The 22,180-nt window shown below is 40.2% G+C and overlaps 1 protein-coding gene across 1 annotated transcript in view; it reads right to left on the reverse strand.

Annotated features, from left to right (window-relative positions):
* The window catches only part of SYNE1 (spectrin repeat containing nuclear envelope protein 1), a 286,452-nt gene that overhangs the window by 66,213 nt on the left and 198,059 nt on the right, over positions 1-22,180 (reverse strand). The window contains 18 exon segments of the mRNA XM_033144021.1: positions 228-375; positions 1,405-1,559; positions 1,894-2,040; positions 2,498-2,680; positions 3,555-3,759; positions 4,822-4,955; positions 5,917-6,087; positions 6,563-6,718; positions 10,304-10,459; positions 11,567-11,743; positions 12,672-12,821; positions 14,676-14,858; positions 15,831-15,963; positions 16,990-17,186; positions 18,427-18,558; positions 18,985-19,158; positions 19,952-20,152; positions 21,899-22,018. Of these exon segments, the coding sequence (XP_032999912.1) occupies positions 228-375; positions 1,405-1,559; positions 1,894-2,040; positions 2,498-2,680; positions 3,555-3,759; positions 4,822-4,955; positions 5,917-6,087; positions 6,563-6,718; positions 10,304-10,459; positions 11,567-11,743; positions 12,672-12,821; positions 14,676-14,858; positions 15,831-15,963; positions 16,990-17,186; positions 18,427-18,558; positions 18,985-19,158; positions 19,952-20,152; positions 21,899-22,018 (2,922 nt within the window).

A 22,180-nucleotide genomic window follows, 5' to 3' on the forward strand; every position in this document is an offset into this window, starting at 1 on the left:
TAGGGTGGTTCACACACAGCAGTTGCTACAGCTGATCCCAATGCACCTTCCAGCTCACGTATAACATAGTTAATCGGAATGAGTGAAGAAAGTGTATGGAAGATGACAAAACCTAACACTTGAACAACAAATGCTTACAGTTGTAATGGTTGCAATCTACAAACCACTGATCAATCCAACCACAGATTGGATATTATCAATTTGCTCATTCTTTCATTACAACTTGCCTCGTGCGCCCTCTGCTGTTCCAAAAGAAGTTGGTAGTTTCCTGAAATATCAGCAGCCAATTTCTGTTCCGTCTGAACCAAGAATTCCATCCAAGTCTCACATTTTTCTAGGAAGGTCTGTTGCTGCAGCATGAAGGATTGCAGCTTACTGCAAGGATAAAAGAGTGATTCAGTAACACCTCAGAGCTTGCTAAAACAAACTTACAGCAGTTCTTAAGGGAGCCATTTCACTTCACTTTGGCCTAAATGAGATTATTTATTTATTCATCTTGGTTATTTTTTTTTAAAAAAATAAAAAGTACATACATAAAAATTAATTTAAAACAACTACCAGAGTAAATAAACACACACATTTCTGCTTGCCTATTTCATTAGTTTGAATGTTAGAAGAATATGTTTTCCCCACTTAAAATGTGCCTTTAGTTCATAAACAAAAACCCACAGCTACCTTCATTTTGGAAGAATTGATTTAGCAAAGCAACCTCTGTTTCAATAAATGAAGTGATCAGCTCATTGTTGCTATTTCAGAAAACTCACTAGTAAGTACAGGAGATTATTCCCAGGTAAGTGGGTACAGGAGGGCAGTTTCAGGAATGTGTCTCATCAAGCTTCCCACAAGTACTAATGCTGTGCGCACACACACACATGAGGTTGTGCCCCTGCTCACTTCAAGCAGGGCCCCAAAGTTGGCAGGCAGAGGAACTAGCTGAGCTGGGGCAGGGGGAGGAGGGCTGCTGCAGCCTGCTGTGGCTACCCCCTCCAAAGTTTGCTTGGGCTGCCCATCCGCAATCTTTCATTTGTGTTGAAATGTGTTGTCATGCTGTAGTTTGCAGCAGCACCTGTTGACAGCCAAATTGCAGCACGACAACACATTTTTTATAGAAACAAGCAGAACTAGCTTTCCCAACCTGGTATCCTCCAGATACTATGGATTATAAAAAACGCCCCAGCTAGCACAGTTGTGGTCCAAAAATATCTGTAACGTACCAGGTTAAGGAAGACTAATGGAGATTATTCTGCTTTCAGCAACACAATCGAATCCATCAAACTTTTAATTCCTCCCAATCTTATGCAAGTTTAAAAACCAAGCCTGGAAGCATCAAATTTATTTAACCGTGCTACATCAAACCTCCATTCAGTCCAAGTTAACACTTTGGTCCTTTATAAGTTGTCCCACCTGAATCTTTCCGTGGTTTGTGACGAAATAATGGACCAATGCCTATTTAGATTTTGCATCCTTTTGATTTCTTTATCATTCAAGGGTAGTCTATATCCCAGCTCATTCAGACGGTCCATATCTGGTGCCATGCTGCTGAATTTTAACATCTGGCGCTGTATAGTGATAGGGAACAAAGAAGTAATCAGAGCATAAGGGCTAGGATGCTGATCATTAGAGAACCAGAATGAACATACATACATATCAGTGCTATTATGAATATTCATGTAAGATGCCTTTCATATTTTAGCACAATTTTAGATTTTAGGTATATCCATTACAACAATAAAACATATTCAGTTTAAATCCTTATGTTCTGCTGGAAAACAACAACTCACAATTTACTTTATTGGGGAAAAGGTTCCCTAAAGTGTTTGTTCTCATTAAACATACTTTAGTATCAGACAAATTTTGCAAGTAAAGAAAAGCCATGCTTCTGCCCTAACTCACTTTAAGTTCTTCCATTCTATTCCGTATTGTGGACAGATCGGGTGAACTACTTGGGTCTTGTTCTTTTAGGACTTCTTCAGCTTGCTTTATCCAATCCTCTAGCCCTCCTAGGCTCTTGGAAAATGTCTGGTAATCTTGAACCCCAGCCTTGGATTAGAAAAAAAGGAAAGGGAAGCTCATAAATTATGAAATGTACGTTTCTTTTGTCTAATTGTCTGCCAGTGCCTGAAATCCATAGTGGCATGTTAGCAGATCTTGCAGCTTGGGTGAATTAGAATGGAATAATCACAGTTTCTGGAGTTTAAAGGCATTATTCATGCAGGAACTATGTGTAAGAAAAGTGGAGATGAGAGAGAGAGAGAGAGAAATAGCAGATATCTTGTTTCAACAAGTTGGGAGAGAACAATAAACTAAATGGCTCAGCTTTTAGAGGTGGAGTTAACTTAAACAGAGAGCTATAAGCAAGTACTGGCTGGATTGCTAGATTAAAACAAAGTATTAAAAACACAGCAAAACATCAACTTAAAAACTTAACATGAATTATGTGAGCAGTGGAACGTACTGGGAGAAAAGGAGCTGTAAGTGTGTGGTAAGGTCTTCCTACCTGAAGTATAGATTGCTGCCTGCTAAGAGCCTGTTCTAAGGATGATAAATTCTGGTTCAGAGAGACCTGACCATACTGGAGAGCTGCTGCTGCAGAAGAGTCCACCTGTTGCTTCAGTTGTTCCCCCAGTTCATGCAGAACAAACAGAGAATCCTGAACTGTCTTCATGCCTTTAAGCAAGTCCTGCAGAAATTGTGATACTTAAAAACAGCATACAAGTAGCTTCTGAGGGGTGATTTTTCATAGTGCAGACTATTATAGAACTTAGAATGCGTTGACATGGACCTCAACATAATAAAACAATCACATGTGTTAAACTGTTATAGCTGTGTTAGCTCTCCTGGAAGAAAATGGTATTGACCATCTTGGCTGTGAGTCCTAGGGACCTGCTCCTTGCCTTGCAGGCAAGTGTTCATTCATTCATTCATTCATTCTTCATACATACATACATACATTTATATGCCACCTTTATCTTCCAAGGAGCTCAAGGTGGTGTACATGGTTCTCCTCCTCCCCATTTCACCACCACAACCCTGTGAGGTAGGTTATGCTATGGCTGGCCCAAGTTCACCCTGTGAGCTTCATGGCTGCATGGGGATTTGAAAACCTATTCACTGGATGGTGCAACCATCACCAACAGGGAAGGCAATACCACAGTCCCAGGACTATGAAGATGTAGCAATCAAAAGAACCTGGGTTCAGGGGTAAGGTGGCAATAAGCAACCTTACCTCAACCTCCCAATTTGCTATTTGGGGGAATGCCCTTTATTTCTTAGGGTCTCAGGGCAAATTTGTTGTGAGGAAATGTTTTGGAAAAGCTGATCTCCTTGGTCTATGAGTAGCAATGGTCTGAGTGGAAGATCAGGGACTGGAGCCTGAGAGAAGAAGGAGAATGGTAAAAGTGTACTGGAAGAGAAGGGAAACACTTCATCTGTTCCCTTGTCAGTATTCAGCTAGTTTTTGTTTTTTTAAGAATCCCTGCATATTTAACATTAGGGAACTTGTTGCAGTTAAAGAGAGTGGACTAATGGCACAGCCTTCAGTTTACTGAACTTACGTTGCAATCATGAAGCCAAGCAGCAATTTCATCATCAGCAATGTCCTTGCTAGTTGCAGCCTTCAGAAGTTCATTTGTTCGGTCCTCATACTGCTGAACTGTGGAGCAGCACTGTGTGTAATAGTTCTTGTACTTTTGCCAGAGCTGAAGCAGACCTTTACTAGAATGCGAATGCTCTGCAATTTCTTCTAGAAGGTTGTTCCACCTGGTGATTATAACCAATGGATTGTGAGATAGAGGAGCTCACAGAGGGAAAACAAAATAAGACTATGGAATAACTTTTGAGTATATCTTCATCTTGGGTTTCAAAACTTCAGCATGAATAAGATGGTAATTTGGCTATTTATCACAAAAAAACAATTTGAAAAAAAGGAAAACCAAGTATGTTGACTAATGGTCATTTAAACCAATCTTCATAACCCTATGATGACCTTTGTTTCGTTCCAGAAAAAAGTAATTAAAAAAGAGACATGTAGGGGTGTGAGTGTTAAAGAAACCCTTCATTTGAAAACAACATGTGGAGAAAAGAACCAAAAACATTATGTAGAATGAAGTGGTAGGCTAAGGAGGTATAATTCTTCCATATTGCAGATGGAAGGACCTGTGAATACTTACTCACATTAAAAAGACAAACATGTAGTAAACTAGCAGATCAGAATTAAAATCTGATCACAATCTTCTCCCATGGGGTGCTCTAACTCAGTGTTTTTCAACCTTTTTTGGGCAAAGGCACACTTGTTTCATGAAAAAAATCATGAGGCACACCACCATTAGAAAATGTTAAAAAATGTTTAAAAATTTAACTCTGTGCCTATATTGACTATATATAAAGTAATTTTTCAATTTTCCCCACGGCACACCAGGCAACATCTCGCGGCACACTAGTGTGCCACGGAACAGTGGTTGAAAAACACTGCTCTAACTCACACGACTTCCAAGGGGGTTTACTATAAATGTGTGTGTGTGTTGGAGACCATAATTTAACTGGTTTTAGGTGTATACTTTGCTTTGAAGCTTCTGGTTTATACTGGAACTATTTAACGTTTCAAATGATAACAGAAAATTATTTTTGTTTTGCCTATTTTATACGGATGACTAGAACAGCCTAGAGTTATGCTGGCTCAGAGAGAAATGGATTTTCATTACAGAGCTGCGAGGACTAGGGTAAAACTACTTGAGGAACCTGCAAGCTTGTTTTGCCCCTCCCACCCTTCAGGTACCTATGTGGGATTATGTTTAAAAAACACATTTGGGAATGGTTTCTTACCTCAAGTTCATTTCTTTCAAAGTGTTGTTAAGTACTTCTGTGACAGGTGGGTGGCATTCTTTCAATAATTGATTGGTCACTGATCCAAATTTCTGTAAGCTATGGTCTTGCTTTTCCAATTCATCCTGCAAGTTCTTTAAAAAGAAGAAGGGAGATTAAAGTGGAAAGAAATGTGCAATTACAACCAGGAAGGAAGACATGGAATAATGAATCACTATGTTATTTATTTACAGGCAGGAGTTACCCATTCAGATTCCAGCTGACATTACTCCACCAGAGAGACCACATCAGAAGAAGAGGAGTGGGCTTCTGCGTAGAGACCTCCAGTGCCACTGCTGTCAGACAGTTGAACAGCCTGAACTGCCTAGCTCCAAAGACACATTGCCTGCCCACAACAGCCTCACACACTCCACCTCAATCCTAGACTTTCCCGATTCTCCCCAGGGGATTGGGCTCAGCAACAAGTCCAGAACCTGTGATGATGCTCTTTCCAAGCAGTCAGAGGAATTCATTACAAGGTCTACTCAGGAGGAGAAGAACAGAAGGAGCATATGTACAGTAGGACCCAGCAGATAACCAGAAAGAGGTGGGAGCCACATAAGAGGATATAAACCAAGCCCAGCTTGCTCCAGTTCTGAGTTCACCTGTCATCCTTCTCCAACCTGGTTTGCCCTGTTCCCAGGTATGGGGAGCTGATGATGGATTCCCCTGTGCATCTGATTATAGGTATGTCTGAGTTCACCTTTTATGGATCCTCCTTTTTACTCTTTGCCTACTGAACTTCCAGCACCAACTGAAGATCCCCCCCCCCCCCCCCACACAAAAGCAGGCATTTTAATTGCAGTTTGATTTTAAAGTTTTAAATTTTCTTTTCAAAGTCACATCTGGCAACCTGTTAGCAGGAACTAAAACAATGCTAGGAAAGAGGTGTAGAAATCCTAAAGCACCACTGAATGAAGAACACTGTAGAACATGTTTGCCATGTTTTAAGCGAAGTTTTAAAAGGCTTCAATTGGCAATAACTTGCTTCCCTGCAAAGTTGAAATTTTTTGACTTTCCTAGATACACTAAAGGCTTTGATGCTCATGTCCTTACCTGAAGGCTATCTACTTGGACTTTCACTGCTTCCAGGGAACCTGTAAGAAGATGAAAGCGAGATAGCGAGTATCTGGCTTCCATCAGGTAACTGTTGAGTTCTTCATAAGCTGCTTTATAAGAGTTCCACTGATCAAGGACAGACTGCAGCAATATTTTCAGCTGGCCAACCTGACAGAAAAAGAAACAGAACCAAACAATAAATAAAAAAGAAAAGTATAAATGCCATTTTCTGCCTGTTTAAATCATTCTGAATACAAGGTTTCTATTTCAGATTTTATTATTTTCTCTGGTCTAATACTGACACACACCCGTCCCCTGCAGCAGCTGCCAGCACCACCTATCATGCTGATATGGAGCAGATTTTCAGGAGGCAGAGGGGTCTGCAGTGGGGAGGAAGAATTGCCAAGGGTCACCTCTTCCTCATCATGGAAAATCTAGATCCAACCAGTAGCCTATGTATTCTTTAGCCTACGTAAGATGAGTTGCAATCCAAACAGAGTAAAATGTTTAAAAAGCTCTACATAAATTCGACACAAGTGAATCGAATTCCTTGGGTAGACTGCAGCAACACATGCAAAAATTCCCATCGGTTTCTCTTTGAGCTAAAATCCCCCTCTTCATAAATGCAGCCATAATTGCTTACCATGTGGTCCAAATTTGCCCAAGAATGGTTTAGTTTCTGAAGTGTGTTCATGACAACAACGGAAACTTCTTCTTTTTTATTCTGCATCAAGGAAAGGCCACACTGTTCCACTTTCTCAACTTCCTTTTCCTTAGCTTTTATTTGCTGTTCAAGTTCCTGAAAGAAATACAAATGACCATGGTTTTGTTTTAGGTTTTCAGCTTTCTCAAATGTAAAAAAATCAATAAATTAATAGTTCCTGATAAACAGTGCAAGATCTGGTGGAGAATTCTCACAGCTCTCTAATGCAACGGACTCACCATAAATAATGATTAACATATTGCCATTTCAATTGTTCTTTTTAATTAAAACAATAGGCTGTATCAAATGCTGTATGGACTTCCCCTTCCACTCATCTCCACACCTCCCAAATCCACTCCAGAGAGTCTCCTAACCCACTGGAGCTACAGGAAGTTCCATCACACAAGTGGAACAGTAGCATCATCACATTCTGAATGTGACTTAGATTGCACATGGCCCATAACTAGAAATCACAAGAAGACTTGTGCTGTGCATAGTCTTTCGTAAGGTTGTATATTACCTATATTTGCTGTTAAAATATAAAGTCACTATTAAATAAAATTAGGGTTGCAACATTTTTGACAAGTTGTTCCAGTTCTGTTTTCTCAGTATAGAGCACTTTTTTTATTTCCTGGCAGACCAATGCTTCACTCTTCATTTTGGAATGGTTTAACGGTTAACATATTCTCTTTTAGATTTACACTGAGGTCTACAACAAAATATTCAAATAAATAAATAAATAAAATTTAAACTGGCCTGAGATCAAAGGAAAGAAAAATGCACCAAACGCCAAAAATACTGGAAGAGAAATACTTTTATCTTTCCAATCTCATAACTCAATTAAAGTGTTGTGCTTGCTTCTGATTTACTGCAGAGATTTTCCTAAACTATTTGAGGAAAATTTGAATGCTATCTATCAGCAGTTAATATAGGAATTGCAACATTTGCATTACATTGCTCTAATGGGTTGTGTTAAGAGTAGACCCATTAAAATCAGAGGACTTAAGTCAAGGCTAACTTATGCTGATTGATTTCAATGAATTTACTCTGAGTATAACTAAGTTGAATATCACCCATGTCTAGAGACTTAGAAAAATGATTCCCTTGGGTTTTTAGCAGGCAAATTCCTGCCAAAATATAGCCTGGTTCGTGTGACACGCTAAGCCAAGCTGTGGCTTAGGAAGCTTGCAGCTACTTGCTCCTCTTGTCCTTTTTGCTGCCATGCCACATTAAGCCAAGTCAAAGTGTGGCTTAGTATGCCATCTGAATCATGACTCATGGTTAAGCTCCCTCCTCACTAAACCAAGAACAAACCTTGGTTTGTGGGTGTCTCTAACCTGCACTGTCATATAAAGACAATAAATTGGATAAGGTTCTAGATGTTTACCACAAAACATCTGGATGCTAAATTATACTTTGAGGTTATCTCATTGCCTAGCAAAATAAGGATGCAGCCATAGAAAGTTAGGCACATCTAAATTTAGAATGCAGGAGCAGCTTAACGTAAGTCCATCATCCTGCTCCCACTTTGGCCACTTAGTCCATCATCCTGCTCCCACTTTGGCCAACCAGATGCACATTACTGTGCTGAATTTTCCTGTGGTCCATGAAGTTGTCATTTGCAGAGAGACTGGGAAATGTTTGCAAACTCCACTCTTTAATGTGTTTTTGGCACCTTTCTGCAGCCATGTCTTAGGAGGTACAAGGGAACATAATGCCATTGCCCAGACAGCGGGCCAAAGTTTTCTTGGACTGGGATGCATATCCAAATGGACATTCCACTGCGAGTATTATAGTGTGAAAATAAAGAAAATAAATACATCCACGTTGAAATGCAGATTCAACAGCACAATCCACCCAGCCTGTTTCAAGCAAGCATTAATGTAGTGTCACAATTTTATTTATTTACCACCTCATGTCAAAAACAAATTCTTAGTGATTGTGATTGGTCAAAGGCTTACTTATACGGGATGACAAACAACCTACTGGGTTAAAATGAGAACAGTAGAATCATCATTATCATGTCAAACAATGGAAAAAGGTATCACCCCTCATTTTTTGATAGGTGCCATTTTGATAATTAAGGTAGACCAACATGATCTGAAATGTTGTATTTTAAAAACAAATTTGCTATTCGTCAAGACAAAATTTCTTTAAAGAGACTCAAGGCTAGGTTTTCTGTTCATCTAGGCTACCAGATGACCAAAAATATACCCACCCACCCACACAGATGTTTCCCTTCATTTCAAAAATCAAAGAGAATAATTGAAATTCCTGAATACCACCCTGTTCCTGACACTGTGATGTAAGCTTTTTGCCAGCCACTTAAAACAGTAATATCTTAATGTTTTAATATAAAATCTGGTCCTTGAGAGAATTGTTTAGTTTTGAAATTATAGAAAACATTCACCACAGTCTAGTGGCACTTATGAGAAGTTCCTGAAAGGTCTACAAGATTCAGGGTGGTCTAGAATTTAGGTCAGAGCTAAATAATGGGACAGCTTATCAACATAAATAATGGGACAGCTTATCAACATAAGAGAGTGATCCAGACAATCTACTGCCATATTGAATTACATTGACAGAGCCAAGCTAAGATCTGGAATCTAGGTCAGAGCTAAGGAATGAAATATCTTTATCAACACTGAAGTGGTAATTCCAATGATCTACTGCCATATTGAGTTACAGCTAGAAAGTGAAGGTAACATGAAAATAGAACAAGTACAGTAGGCGTCACAGCTTATGTTTGAGACACAATAGAGACATGGCCACATAAAACTGAGGGATGGAAAGGAGCAAGAGGTGTCAGGACCAAGCAACACCCAGCCAGCTGAAAGTAGTGATGGGCCTGATGGGGGCCAGTAAACTGAAGATGAATCCTGGTTAGGCAGAGGTGCTGTGAATGGGTGGTTGCCATGTTTGGGAATTAGGTATCTGGAAGAGGTTTCATGGTCAGCTGACCATGTCCTAGTGACATCAGTCCAGGATTACTGCATAGCTGTCAACTTTTCCCTTTTGTGCAGGAAATTCCCTTATTATAGCATTGGGAAACAGCAGGGAGGGTTGACAGCTATGTCTTCCAGGTGTGGTTTCCCTTGAAGACAGCCCAGAAACTGCAGCTAGTGCATAATGCAGCTACCAGGTAGATCCAATGTGCCAATGTGCCACAGGTTCTGAAAGCACTCCACTGGCTGCCAGTTACTGGGTCCAATTCAATGCAATAGTACCAGCATACAAATTTCTAGATGTCTTGGCACCCAAATACCTAAAATAATGCTTCCTGAAATATTTGCAGGGGAAGCTCTGTTGGTGGTGCTAACCAGCTGGCATTGACCTGTGTGACAGAGCCTTCTCAGCGGTGGTTGCCTGTTTGTGGAATATCCCCCCTGGTGAGGCACCCCTGTCTCCCTCATTATTAACATTCAGGAGAAACTTTAAAACAGTCCTGATTACAGAGGCATTTGGTGGCTGAAAAATACTGTTCTTGGCAACCTTGCAATTATTAGCTGTGAGACTACATGACTCTTTAAACGCTTTCGTTTTATTTTTAATTTTATTGTATATGACCATTTTTGTGTTTGCTACCCTGGGCTCCTTTGAGAGGAAGGCTAGGACAGAAATGCAGTAATTTAACAACTACTACTACTACTACTACTACTACTACTACTACTACTACAATACCTGACAGTCTTTCAAGGCATTCTGGACTGAAGCCTGATCTCCAATTTTCTGTTGTTCCTTCAGTCTCTTCTCCTGAGTTTCAAACCACATCTTCAGGGACTGAACACTCTCTTCATATTCTATCCAAGATTCCAGTAAACCTTCTAACAACTGAATCTGAAAAAGATATGCAGATATTTTAAATAATGTAATTCACAGAGTTGAGGTAACTACTTCTTTCAGTGGTAAGCACTTCTGTATCAATCAGTTCAAGCTTCCTTAGAACACAGCATTATTCTGAGAACATTGTAGAGCAGCAAACTTCAGGACAGTCAAGTCACCTCTTTAATAAACAGTAACAGTAAGAAAAAGACCCCCAACCCCAACAAAAAAAATTCCTGCTATAAAAATTGCTGGGACCAATACTTTGGTCCAGCGCTAGCTCTCACATATACCGTATTTTTCGCTCCATAGGACGCTCCGGACCATAGGGCGCACCTCATTTTTAGAGGAGGAAACAAGGAAAAAAATATTTTTCTGGTTTTCCTCCTCTAAAAGCCCTGTTTTGTTTTGTTTTGTTTTTTGTTTTGTTTTTGAGGATCAGCTAAAAGTTTTGCAGCTTTTTTTGCAAAGGCAAAAGGCCTTTTTTGAGAATCAGCTAAAAGTTTTGCAGCTTTTTTGCAAAGGGAAAAGCCCTAGGGGTTTTTTTTTTTTTTTGAGGATCAGCTAAAGGTTTTGCAGCTTTTTTTGCAAAGGGGGAAAAGCAAAGCTCCTTTTGCAAAGGGGGAAAAGCAAAGAGGAAAAGCCCCATTTTTATGGGGTTTAACTCACATTTCTGAAAAATCCTAAGGAAAGGGAGCCATTTCTACTGTTTTCAGACAGATAATCTAATCAGCCAGTCACATGTCCTGGGGAAACAAACAACCTCCCTCTGCAGCACATTCAACAAAGGAGGGCGGGGCTGAAAGGGAGCCGGGGACTCTTATCTCTCTCCCGATCTCTTGCTGATCAGCTGCTGAGCGGGTCCTTTCAACACTCCCTTTTCTCTTTGTAAAATAAAAAGCACAATTTGCTTTTGGCCCCTGGGCAATTCAGCTCCAGGGACCACCATTCGCTCCATAAGACGCACAGGTATTTCCCCTTACTTTTTAGGAGGAAAAAAGTGCGTCTTATGGAGCAAAAAATACGGTAAATAATGGAATTCGGAATATGTCTTTCCCTCTGATTAATAAGCAATTTCTGCTCTTGCTATTCTCTCTAAATTTGGTAGGCTTCTTTCCTTACCTTTTCTGTTATCAGACCCTGCAGGACCTGCCAACGCCTGTTCATCACTCCAAGTTGTTCAGCAAAATCAGTCTTGTCACTACGTTTACTTTCCACATCCTGACTGCTAATTTGTAGTACTGATTGGTTAACGAAGTCTACAGTTAACTGCTTACAGTTTACATCAATCTTGAAACCCTAGTGAAAAGCAGAAAGAATGGAAACTATAAGATATTGCTTTACAGAAAGAAGAAATGAATGCTAGTAATATCATGCTTTGTCAAAAACCCATCAAAATATATAGCTCTAAGTAATATATTTCAGAAGACTAATAGGGACAGTGTCACTATGACCCCTAAAGCAATTGTTAAGATACTGGCCTGGTTGGCTCCTCATGTTAAACCATAGTTTAATTATGGTGCTCCTGGTCACAGTAGGAGCAAAAAAACGCACGCTTGTTATGTTGACTGAGCCCAGGCTTATGGTTTGTTGTTTGCCAAACAAACACTGCCTATTTGCATTTAATTAAATATTAGCTGTGGCTGAGCATGATGTGCAAACACAATCATTGAATTTTGGGACAGGCTGAAAACCCACCACTGAAAATTTAAAAAATCTGGGTAGTAGACAACTAACTTGTTCTGTCAGCACAAAGATTTATGCTTACACAATGGAAATTCCTCTCGTCTCCCCACAAACATCCTGTGCCCTCTACAAATGTGCTCTAGAGGGTTGTGAATCTCTGGAACAGATTTAGGGACTGCTTGTGTGGGGAGGGGGGAAGGTGTCATTGTGCAAGTGTAAATCCTTGCGCTGACAGAACAAGTTAGTTGCATGTTGCCCTCTGTGTGCTGATTTTCAAAAGCAGGCCCTATTTAGGATAAAATAATTTTGTTTCAAACTAGTCCAATATTGGATCTGGGATACTAAAACCAGAAATGTCTATACAAAAACTGATTTTAGTACTACTGAAAGTGTTTAGAATTCATAAAGCCATGTTATTTGTAAAGACAAAAGTTGTTATTTTAATTCAGTCAATCACATCCTAACTCACAGGTATACTAAAATTTTGTTATCTTATCTTTGGGCTGATATTCCTACTTTCCAAGCCTCCAGTACCACTTACCTTATATTTCTGAAGATAGTCTTGAATAACTTTGTGTCCTACTACATTTTTAAAGTTTTCCTCATCCTCAGAAATGACATTTTCCATCAATGAAATCCAACTCATGACTTCCACGATGGCATGACGAGAAGGAAGCTTGTCCATTTGGAGCTGCAAGAAATAAAAAAATACATAGTTATGAAACCCAAATAATAAAATCCATGAGAATGGCTCATTCTAGAAATATATGATAAAACATTATTTTTATTACCGGTATGTTCCATGACACATGTAGACATGTGTAACAAATATCTAAGTTTTTGAAAAAATTATTTGGCATACCAAAAGAAATAGGGTAATTCTGCTTGACAGATTTGTAGTTTAGATTTGACAGATTTGTAGTTTAGGTTATCTCCTTTTGAATATTTTGCAACTTGGCAACATCTTTACTGAAATCTGGTGCCTATTACTGAATGCATTATACAAATGAGACTTTGTCAGTTGTAATAGTGCTGGGTTTTTTTTCTGAATCTTTTGCTCCTGCAAGCATACTGAACTTTTCTTCTTCAGGCTGCAATCCAAAGTATTGTATATTTATTTGGAAACGTCCTATGGAAATCAATGTAACTTTCTTACAAGTAAATACGCTAGAATCCTCACGGCATGGGGAGTTCATCAAAGATATCAGCCAATTTGTGGAGTGGCTTTCATGGCTGAGGATGAAGTAGGATCCTCTTGCAGGATCCTGGGGCGGGCCTGGCCTCTTATGCAGCTGGTGAAATCTTGGGGTGGGGCAGTGACTGATTTCAGCAGGTCTTTTTCCAAATAAATATGCTTTGGATCACAGCCTGCGGCAAAAACGTCAGTACACTTCTAACAACAGAAGATTCAGAAGAAACAGGACCACCTGACAGATCCAGAGATTTAGTATAAAGGTCATAAAAGGTAAAGGTAAAGGTACCCCTGACCGTTACGTTCAGTTGCAGACGACTCTGGGGTTGTGCAATCATCTCACTCTATAGGCCAAGGGAGCTGGCGTTTGTCCGCTTCCGCAGACAGTTTTTCTGGGTCATGTGGCCAGCATGACTAAGCCGCTTCTGGCGAACCAGAGCAACACACGGAAATGCTGTTTACCTTCCCACCCGAGTGGTACCTATTTATCTACTTGCACTTTGACGTGTTTTCGAACTGCTAGGTTGGCAGGAGCAGGGACCGAACAATGGGAGCTCACCCCATTGCGGCGATTTGAACCACCGACCTTCTGATCGGAAAGCCCTAGGGCTCTATGGTTTAACCCACAGCACCACCCGCGTCCCTTAAAATCCACTTTACCTGCCCACAATAAATGTCAATCAAACAAAAATAGCAGCAAGTCAAAAAATATAACCACACCTCTAACAGCCAATTAGAATTCCAGACAGTATGGAGTAGGCAAAGAAAGGGAGTCCAACACGCTAATCAAATACAACCTCACAAAATTCCCACTCAGCTAAACAAAGGGGACTACCTGCTTTCTAACCAGATCTCCCCCAAGTGCCAGCACACCAGGGAAAATTTTAGTGTCAATGCAGGCATTTAAGGATGGCCAAACCCAAAGCACAGAGCCTATAGCAATTGTGGGCTGCTGTTTCGAGCCCAAGTAGTCACAAAATCTCCCAAACAGAACAAATAAAGCTTTGGTATTTCATTCCTCTGACAACTGATCATGAACAATTGTAGAGGGATTTGCAAACAGTCACATATATTGAGCTGTGCTGAGGGGCAAGGCATAGCCATGAGTTCAACAGAGGCATTTGCATAGCAGGCTTTATAAGGTAGTGATACGGAATGAAAGCAGTGTTAATGCATATGCAATTTTGTTGGGGGGGATATGATTTATATACCTATAAATCCACTTACTGAAACGCCACTCTAATAACATGTGGTAGCCTCACTGATTTCAGTTAGTCATACTTTCACATAAATGTGCCCTGGATCACTTGCAAACATAATGAATTCAGATGTAATGATGAGCATCTACCATACCTGATGCAGTTTTTCTTGCACTATAGGAATCTGTGTAAGTAGCTCTGTCCACTGGTTGTCAATCTGAGACAATCCTGCCCTCAAAGCTGCAGTATCCACTTTCTTCAGTCGTAGGAGTTGGTTTCCAGTACTCAGAACAGTGGATTTCTGCGATGACTTGGCATCAACTTCTTTAGAAAATTCCTGGAAAGATTGGCATTTGGTATAACTTGTTGACATAAACATGCTTAGTGACAAAAATGTTGCCAATCTGCACTATGTGTGAAAATAACTTTAAATGCATTGTGTCCCAGGTGAACTCATGAATGTCATTCAAGGGGGGGGGGGAATGGTCACAAGTGAGGATAATGTGGGTTATATATGGCCCATATACTGGATTATGTATTTCCCAGCTTGCTTGCTGTGGAAACAAAAAAGAAGTTGGAAGGCTTGGGCCCACCACAGCATAGCATTAACACACTTTCCACAAGGCCCATTATAGGGATCCCCTCATAAGCTGCAGATCCTGCCCAATGCCCTCCCACCACCAAAAAGGGGGAAGTGAAAACCTCACAACCCCCAGACCAATGGTGGTAGTTAGGGAAATTCCTTTCCAGGTCTGTTAATCAGTGACCAATTTCTGTCCACAGCAAGAACAATTCTAAGCATGGTGTGGTGGGCGGAGGAGTCTGCAACAGCAATGCAGAAGTCACAGCCCAGGCTTGAACCTACAGTAACTTTTTCCTCTGGTCCATGCCGTAGGCCCCACCTCCACAGAGTATACCAAGGTTTTTTGACTGGCTCCCTGGATGAGCCAAGCCAGCATCTAGTGCGGTGGTGCTAAATGGGGAAGTCAGCCTACTTCCAAAGGCTCACCAAACTGGGAGCACCTCAGGGACCTGACATGTAATGGCAGCAAGCCAAGAATGATTTTTTTCCCACTGCGAAAACTACAAAAGTATAATAAGGTAGTAAGAATTCCAGAGCAGTAAGTCTCTTTAGCTTGTGAGGAAGATAGCAGCGTTGCACAAACAGTCTTTTAACTACATTGTTCTTTGATTAAGTAGAAAAACTAATAAAAACAATACATTGTAAAGTGGGTCTTGGTTAGGTTGGTGTTATGATAGCAGGATCCCTAGAAACACAAAGCTGGAACTGATACTTATTTCAACTTACCAAAAATGCATTCAAGTGATCTCTGACTGATTCCAGTTCTTGGGGGACTGTAACCGATTGCTGGGTCCAGAACTCCAGACGATCCATTGCTGATTGGAGCCAATGAATCAGCTCAACTGATTCACTTTGATATCTATTAGGTGGACAAAGGACAGACACATTTCACACCTTACTTCAAATATTCGGCAACCCTGAATTTTCATGAGTTAAGATCCTCCCACAATTCCCTGACAAAATCTTTCTTCTTATATCACCAAAATTGATATACAGGCCATAACAGATTGACACACATCCAAAACATCACTAAAAAGGCAGAATGCTTTATGGAACGTAACCTCCGCGCAAAACGAGGATTGCCTCTATTAACTTGAAACATGATTGAATATTCCTGGGATAGCTCAGTTGGTGGAGCGTGAGACTCTTAATCTCAGGGTATCAAGTCCCACGTTGGGCAAAAGATTCCTGCTTTGCATGGAACTGGACCAGATGACCCTTGTGGTCCCTTCCAACTCTACAATTCTATTCTATTTTACAAGTTACTTTTTTATTTAAAACTATGTAATTATGCACACACAACTGCTTAAATACATGTACTTCTTTACATAAGAAGCACACTTTTCTTAGTACACCTTGGTGTCTACTGTTTCCTGATGTCTTCAACTTGGTTGCAACTCACGATACTCACATTCCACTTTGGGAGTGTATTTTAGAAGTATACAAGGCATCCCCAGAGTATGTGGTTTGTGGAACTCGAGACTTAAAAGCTACTTCTAGGTTTACTAACATACAGAATGCAGAATACAAGCTGTTATGATGATGCAATATCCCAAAATACATGACAGTGGCACTGTACATGAATAAATAATCAGCCACCAAAGTTCACAGCAGGAACTTGCACTGGAGATACATATATGCATTTTTTTAAATAAAAAGTTTATAACAAATATTTTACTAGATCGAATTTGAAGAAAATTGTTTTGGAGATGGAGAGAATTTATAATTAAGTCTGCATTTGCCTGTTGAAAGATTAATTTCCTAGGAACTTTTACAAAGTTTTACACTAAAAAAAAATAAAAAACTTTAAAGGCAAGATTTGATTGCTGGAATGCAAAATGGTAAAGCAGTTAAGTCCACCCTTGTTCAATGTGATTAACACTACCTTGTCCAGTGTTTAAGTATAGTTTCCAGTCTATGTAGCTCCTTGGTGACCTTGCTGGTATTATTTAACCATTGCTCCCCTAGTTGGTTTAGCTGCGTTTCCAATTCTGAACAGGTGACGGAGAACAGTAGTCTTTTCCCATCATCCAGTATTTGGTAAAGCTTGGGCTGGTATTCAGTAAGGCTAGATTTCAGATGCTGTGATGGCAAATGAGAGGAAAAGAGTCACATATCATAATCAACAACACCTTTATTATCTGCCTTTTCCCAGCAGGTCCTGCAGTGGGTTATGGCAAATTGAAAATCAAAATAGAAAACAACTGGGAACAGATTGTAATCACAGGAATAGGATAGGCTCTCAAAACACACATCTGACGCATCCACTGTGGGAAGGCAATTTCACAACTTAGGGGCTACCACAAAGAATGCCCTCTCCTAGGCCACCCCCACCCACAAAATTCTGAGACAGATAGAACTACCAAGAGGGCCCCTTTTACTCCATGTTGATCTTCCCAGCCTCTTCCTCCCTCTTCAAATTCATTATGAAATCTAGCAAATACTTCCGTGGTAATTAAATCTTTGGCCGTTTTTACATGTTACTAAAAGATACCAATGAACCTGAATGTTGGAAGATTTAGGACTAATGGAAGTAATTCTTCACACAGCACACAGTCAAACTATGAATCTCGCTCCTCCAGGAGGCAGTGATGGCCACCAACTTGGATGGTTTTAAATGAGGATTAGACAAATTCATGGAGGAGCGGGCTTTCAATGGCTAGTAGCCAATGGCTATGCTCTGTCTCCACCTCTTCCAAATACCAGTTGCTGAAAGCCATAGGAAAGGGGAGTGCTCTTGTGCTGGAGCAGATGGGCTACTGGCCTAATTCAGCGGGCAAGTCTTATGTTCGCATGTGTTTTGCATATCTATTGTGTAATGTAAAAACTTAACTGTCCAGAATGTGCATTGATTTTAAAACAATTCTCTTTCACTCTCTATTCTCCAATAACATAATTTAGATATGCACACAAATATTATATGAGACTCAAATAATGTACACAGGCTTAGTGCCATGTGTGGTAGCAATCATCACAACTTGGGGCTGGATCCTTAGTGGGAATGAGCAGTGGAAGACCCCCTACCCACCCCATGCTATGTGGGGGGGGGACTAGTGGGGGTTACTGGATGTGGTTCGTGTTGTTGGTCATTCCCAACTACATATCAAATAGCAGACGGGCTAGTTGATCACTGGATGCATGCCCAGTGCCAATGCGAAACCTGCTCTTACATGTAATCAATCACGTTTTGTCTTAATTTGAACGCAACATAGAATAGAAACCTCAGTCATGCAAACAGCAATCATCTGAGATAAAGCGATGGATGCTTTGTATTTTTTGATAATAAATCAATATTTAAACTGTAGGAAACCATCAAAATTACCTGGTAAAGTGCAATCCGATCTGCAAGCCTCTCTTCAGATTCCTCTACCAGACCCACACTAGGAATGCTAGTTTCAACTGTCTCCAGCTGCCATGTAAGATCCTGATAATCTTTTTGCAGATGTGTCCAAGTCTGTAAAGGACATGCACATGTTAAAAGCTGAACCAGTGTCTCAGTGATTTCCAAATACATTATCAAAAGAAAAGTACAATTCTCATTTGGATGCTAAACCATGGTTTAGTGCAACACCAAAGAGACAAATCTTCTCCTGGACTTACTCTCTTCACTTCCTTCCATATGGGTGAGGAAGATTTTGCTTTCCTTCAACAATTTTACAGCTAACTATGACAAGCACTCATAGACTGCATTTGTATTACCATAACCTGGCTTATTAAGCCCCTTGGCTCCTGCTTTGATCCTCTCTTTGCACAAACATGGGGGGAAACCAGGAAGCCGTTGTTAACCATAGCTTCCTGTTATGTGCAATCTAGGAACTACCGAGTGAAATGCACTTGAAATATTCACATTTTAAGGCAAGGAAAAAAAGGAAGTTCTTACCTCTAAAATATATTCTAGCTCCACACCCCTCTTGTGAGCCTGTTTTAACACAGCAGAGGCTTGTGCCATCAGATCTCCATGGAACTGAGTTTCCTTTACAAGAGCAAAGCTGCTAATCTTCCTGAAAAGTGTTTCCGTCAGAATTACGTGTGACTCCAGTCCCTGGAAATATTCCTGAGAAATGATACACCCCACCCAAGTATTATTATTTGTATCCAGCTAGACTAAACAGTATGTTCCTGTGCATGTTTACTCAGATATAAGTACTATTAGACTCCATATTACATACTCCCAGGCAAGTGCATAAAGGACAGCAGCATATATTCATTATTTTTAATAAATTATACTAATGTGATGCAAACTTTAGATTTACCTAGATGTTTAAACTGTGGGCTGTCCACACAGATTAGCCATCATTTCTTTTTAGTGCAACTTCTAGCAGAACAGATACTGGTGCAGGATTTGTACATAATTTTGTATGTGTAGAAATTAATCCTTGCTTTATAAACTAGCATTTTGTATTTATATCATTTCCTTTACAAGTATGCTAGTAATCAAGTATAGATTTCCCATAGATATTTGGTTGGCCACTGTTAGAACTGGATGATGAACTAAATGAGACTTCAGCCTGATTCAGCAGAGCTCTTCTTGTGTGTTTATGGTCATCTAGTACAACTTCCTGAAATGCAGGAAAGCCTTTTCAACAGCATCCCTCCAGGTGGTCAATACATTTCGGTTCCTTCTATTGCAACAATATAACATGGCACTATATAAAGTACCAGAAAACAGAAACTATCTTTTTTACCACTATTTATTTTAAAATTATTCCAAGTGTCATTAAATCATAACAGATCTCTTTCCAGAAATGAAGAACAGAAAAATTAAAAGCAACTCCAACAACAGAATGATACTAATGGAAAAACAAGATATTTGCAATAAATTAAATCTAAGAATTACATATTTTTACCTTGTGCTTGTCCAGAAGAATTTGGACTTCCTCTTTAGAGGAAACTATCATTTTCTGGTCAACTGACATCTTTTCTTTGCCAGTTTCAATCAGGTCAGCCAAATCCTGCAACGCTTGCTCATACTGACCCTTAAGTGCCAGATTTTGGTTTAGCCCACTGCGCCGGGATCCTATGACCATTATCAACTCATCATACATATCCTGACATAGGAGAAAAGAGGCATAAATGTTCTTCCTTAGAGTCACAGAGAAAACTCACACAAATATTAAACATTCCAGATCAGGTCAATCCATTTTGCCAGTATTGGTGTTTCAATGATTATCTGGGTCAAAAATCTAAATGGAATATATTTCATTTACTTATTTCAAGCATTTATATTCCATCTTCTATTAAGATTTCAGGCTGGGTTACAAAAATTCTAAAAGTAAAATAACAACAAATCAGATTTCTTGCAGACAAAATTTAAAATGCTGTATTGCAGATGCAGTTAATGTGGTGCACCCCCGTCATCTCTGAACATTGGTCACCAAGTTGGGGCTGACAGGAGTTGTAGTCCAACAACATTTGGAGTGCACCATGCTATCCCTCCTGCCACAGAGGCATCTCTGCCCTCAGTCTCAGTCGTAGATGTTGTTCTGGGAATTGTGACTGGACTGCACTGTGGAGAGTTGTGTCCTATTTTTTCCTGGGTGCCTTATAATGAATTCAGCAAACTCATTAAAAAAATATTCTAATGTAGTCACTGAGCTGGGAATTAACTTGTCTGAAAAGCCAAATGAGCTTTTAAAAAAACCCCAACCATCAAAATTCTGACTGATTTCAACAGTGTGTTCTATATGAAAACCATGGGCAGAGGCCACAGCTCAGTGATAGAGCACTATTTGCATGCAGAATATTATGATTTCATTTCCTATCACCTCTAGTTAAAACTTATTGGGAGTCGTATATGGAAAAGTGCTCTGCCTGAGACTCTTGGGAGTAATTTGCAGTCAGTGTTGGCAATACAAGGTTAAAAGGTAAAAGGACCCCTGACCAATAGGTCCAGTTGCGGACGATTCTGCGATTGCGGCGCTCATCTCGCTTTACTGGCTGAGGGAGCCGATGTACAGCTTCCAGGTCATGTGGCCAGAATGACTAAGCTGATTCTGGCGAACCAGAGCAGAGCACGGAAACGCCGTTTACCTTCCCGCTGGAGCAGTACCTATTTATCTACTTGCACTTTGATGTGTTTTCAAACTGCTAGGTTGGCAGGAGCACGGACCAAACGGGAGCTCACCCCGTCACGGGGATTCAAACCGCCAACCTTCTGATCAACAAGCCCTAGGCTCTGTGGTTTAACCCACAGCGCCACCTGCGTACAAGGTTAAGTGGCCATTATTCCTTGTATCAGGCACTCTTTATATTCTACTGCCACTGGCTTTCTGCCATTCAGTGACTGAAAAATATATTTGTTCATTGATGTAAAGAGACAACTAAACTCTCACAGAATCTTATAATGCTATTAAACAGCAGCTAAAAATTTTGAATGATCTGAAACAGAAAATCAGCAGATGTTGAAAAATGAAATGTTCTAGAATTCATGGGCACCAACTCTGTAGGCCTTAGGTGTCTCCAGCACCCCCCCAAGTCTGTTGGGATGGGGCTGAACCCCCACAATCTTGAGGGGCTGGGCCTCACAAGGGTGGCAGACCATGGCAGGCCTTGTGGCACTGGGCGTCACAGCAGTGTCTTCCTCCCAACGCGTGTCACGTGTGATGTCATGTGTGTGTGATGGCCCCTCCCAATGTTGGGCACAACTCAGTGCCTCTGCTGGGATCATATGTATATATGCTATGATTTATGTTAATATTACCAATAAATAATAATTACTTGTTACTTACAAATAATTTAGTACTAACCATTTTTCAAGAACAATGTTACAAAGTTCTTAATAATAGGTTATGTACCTGAAGTTTTGTTAGCTCTTGCATGGACGATTGGTCAATCTGCAGTTTATCCCCACGTTTCTTTAACTCACTGATTGCTGCATCTAATTCTTTCAGTCCATCTTCTGCTTGTTGAATAGCCTATATAAGAAAGAACTATAACACTGAACCTCCAGTGTCACAACAACAGTGATGCATGATGTCAGAGACAGCAACTCAGCAAAGGTGTTAAGGCTGCCCAGCAAAGTTTTTTACTTTTAGGTTAGATGATATATATTTCTCCTCTCCATGGTTAATAACAGA

This window comes from Lacerta agilis, chromosome 3 (genome assembly GCF_009819535.1).
Source record: "Lacerta agilis isolate rLacAgi1 chromosome 3, rLacAgi1.pri, whole genome shotgun sequence".
NCBI lineage: Eukaryota > Metazoa > Chordata > Lepidosauria > Squamata > Lacertidae > Lacerta > Lacerta agilis.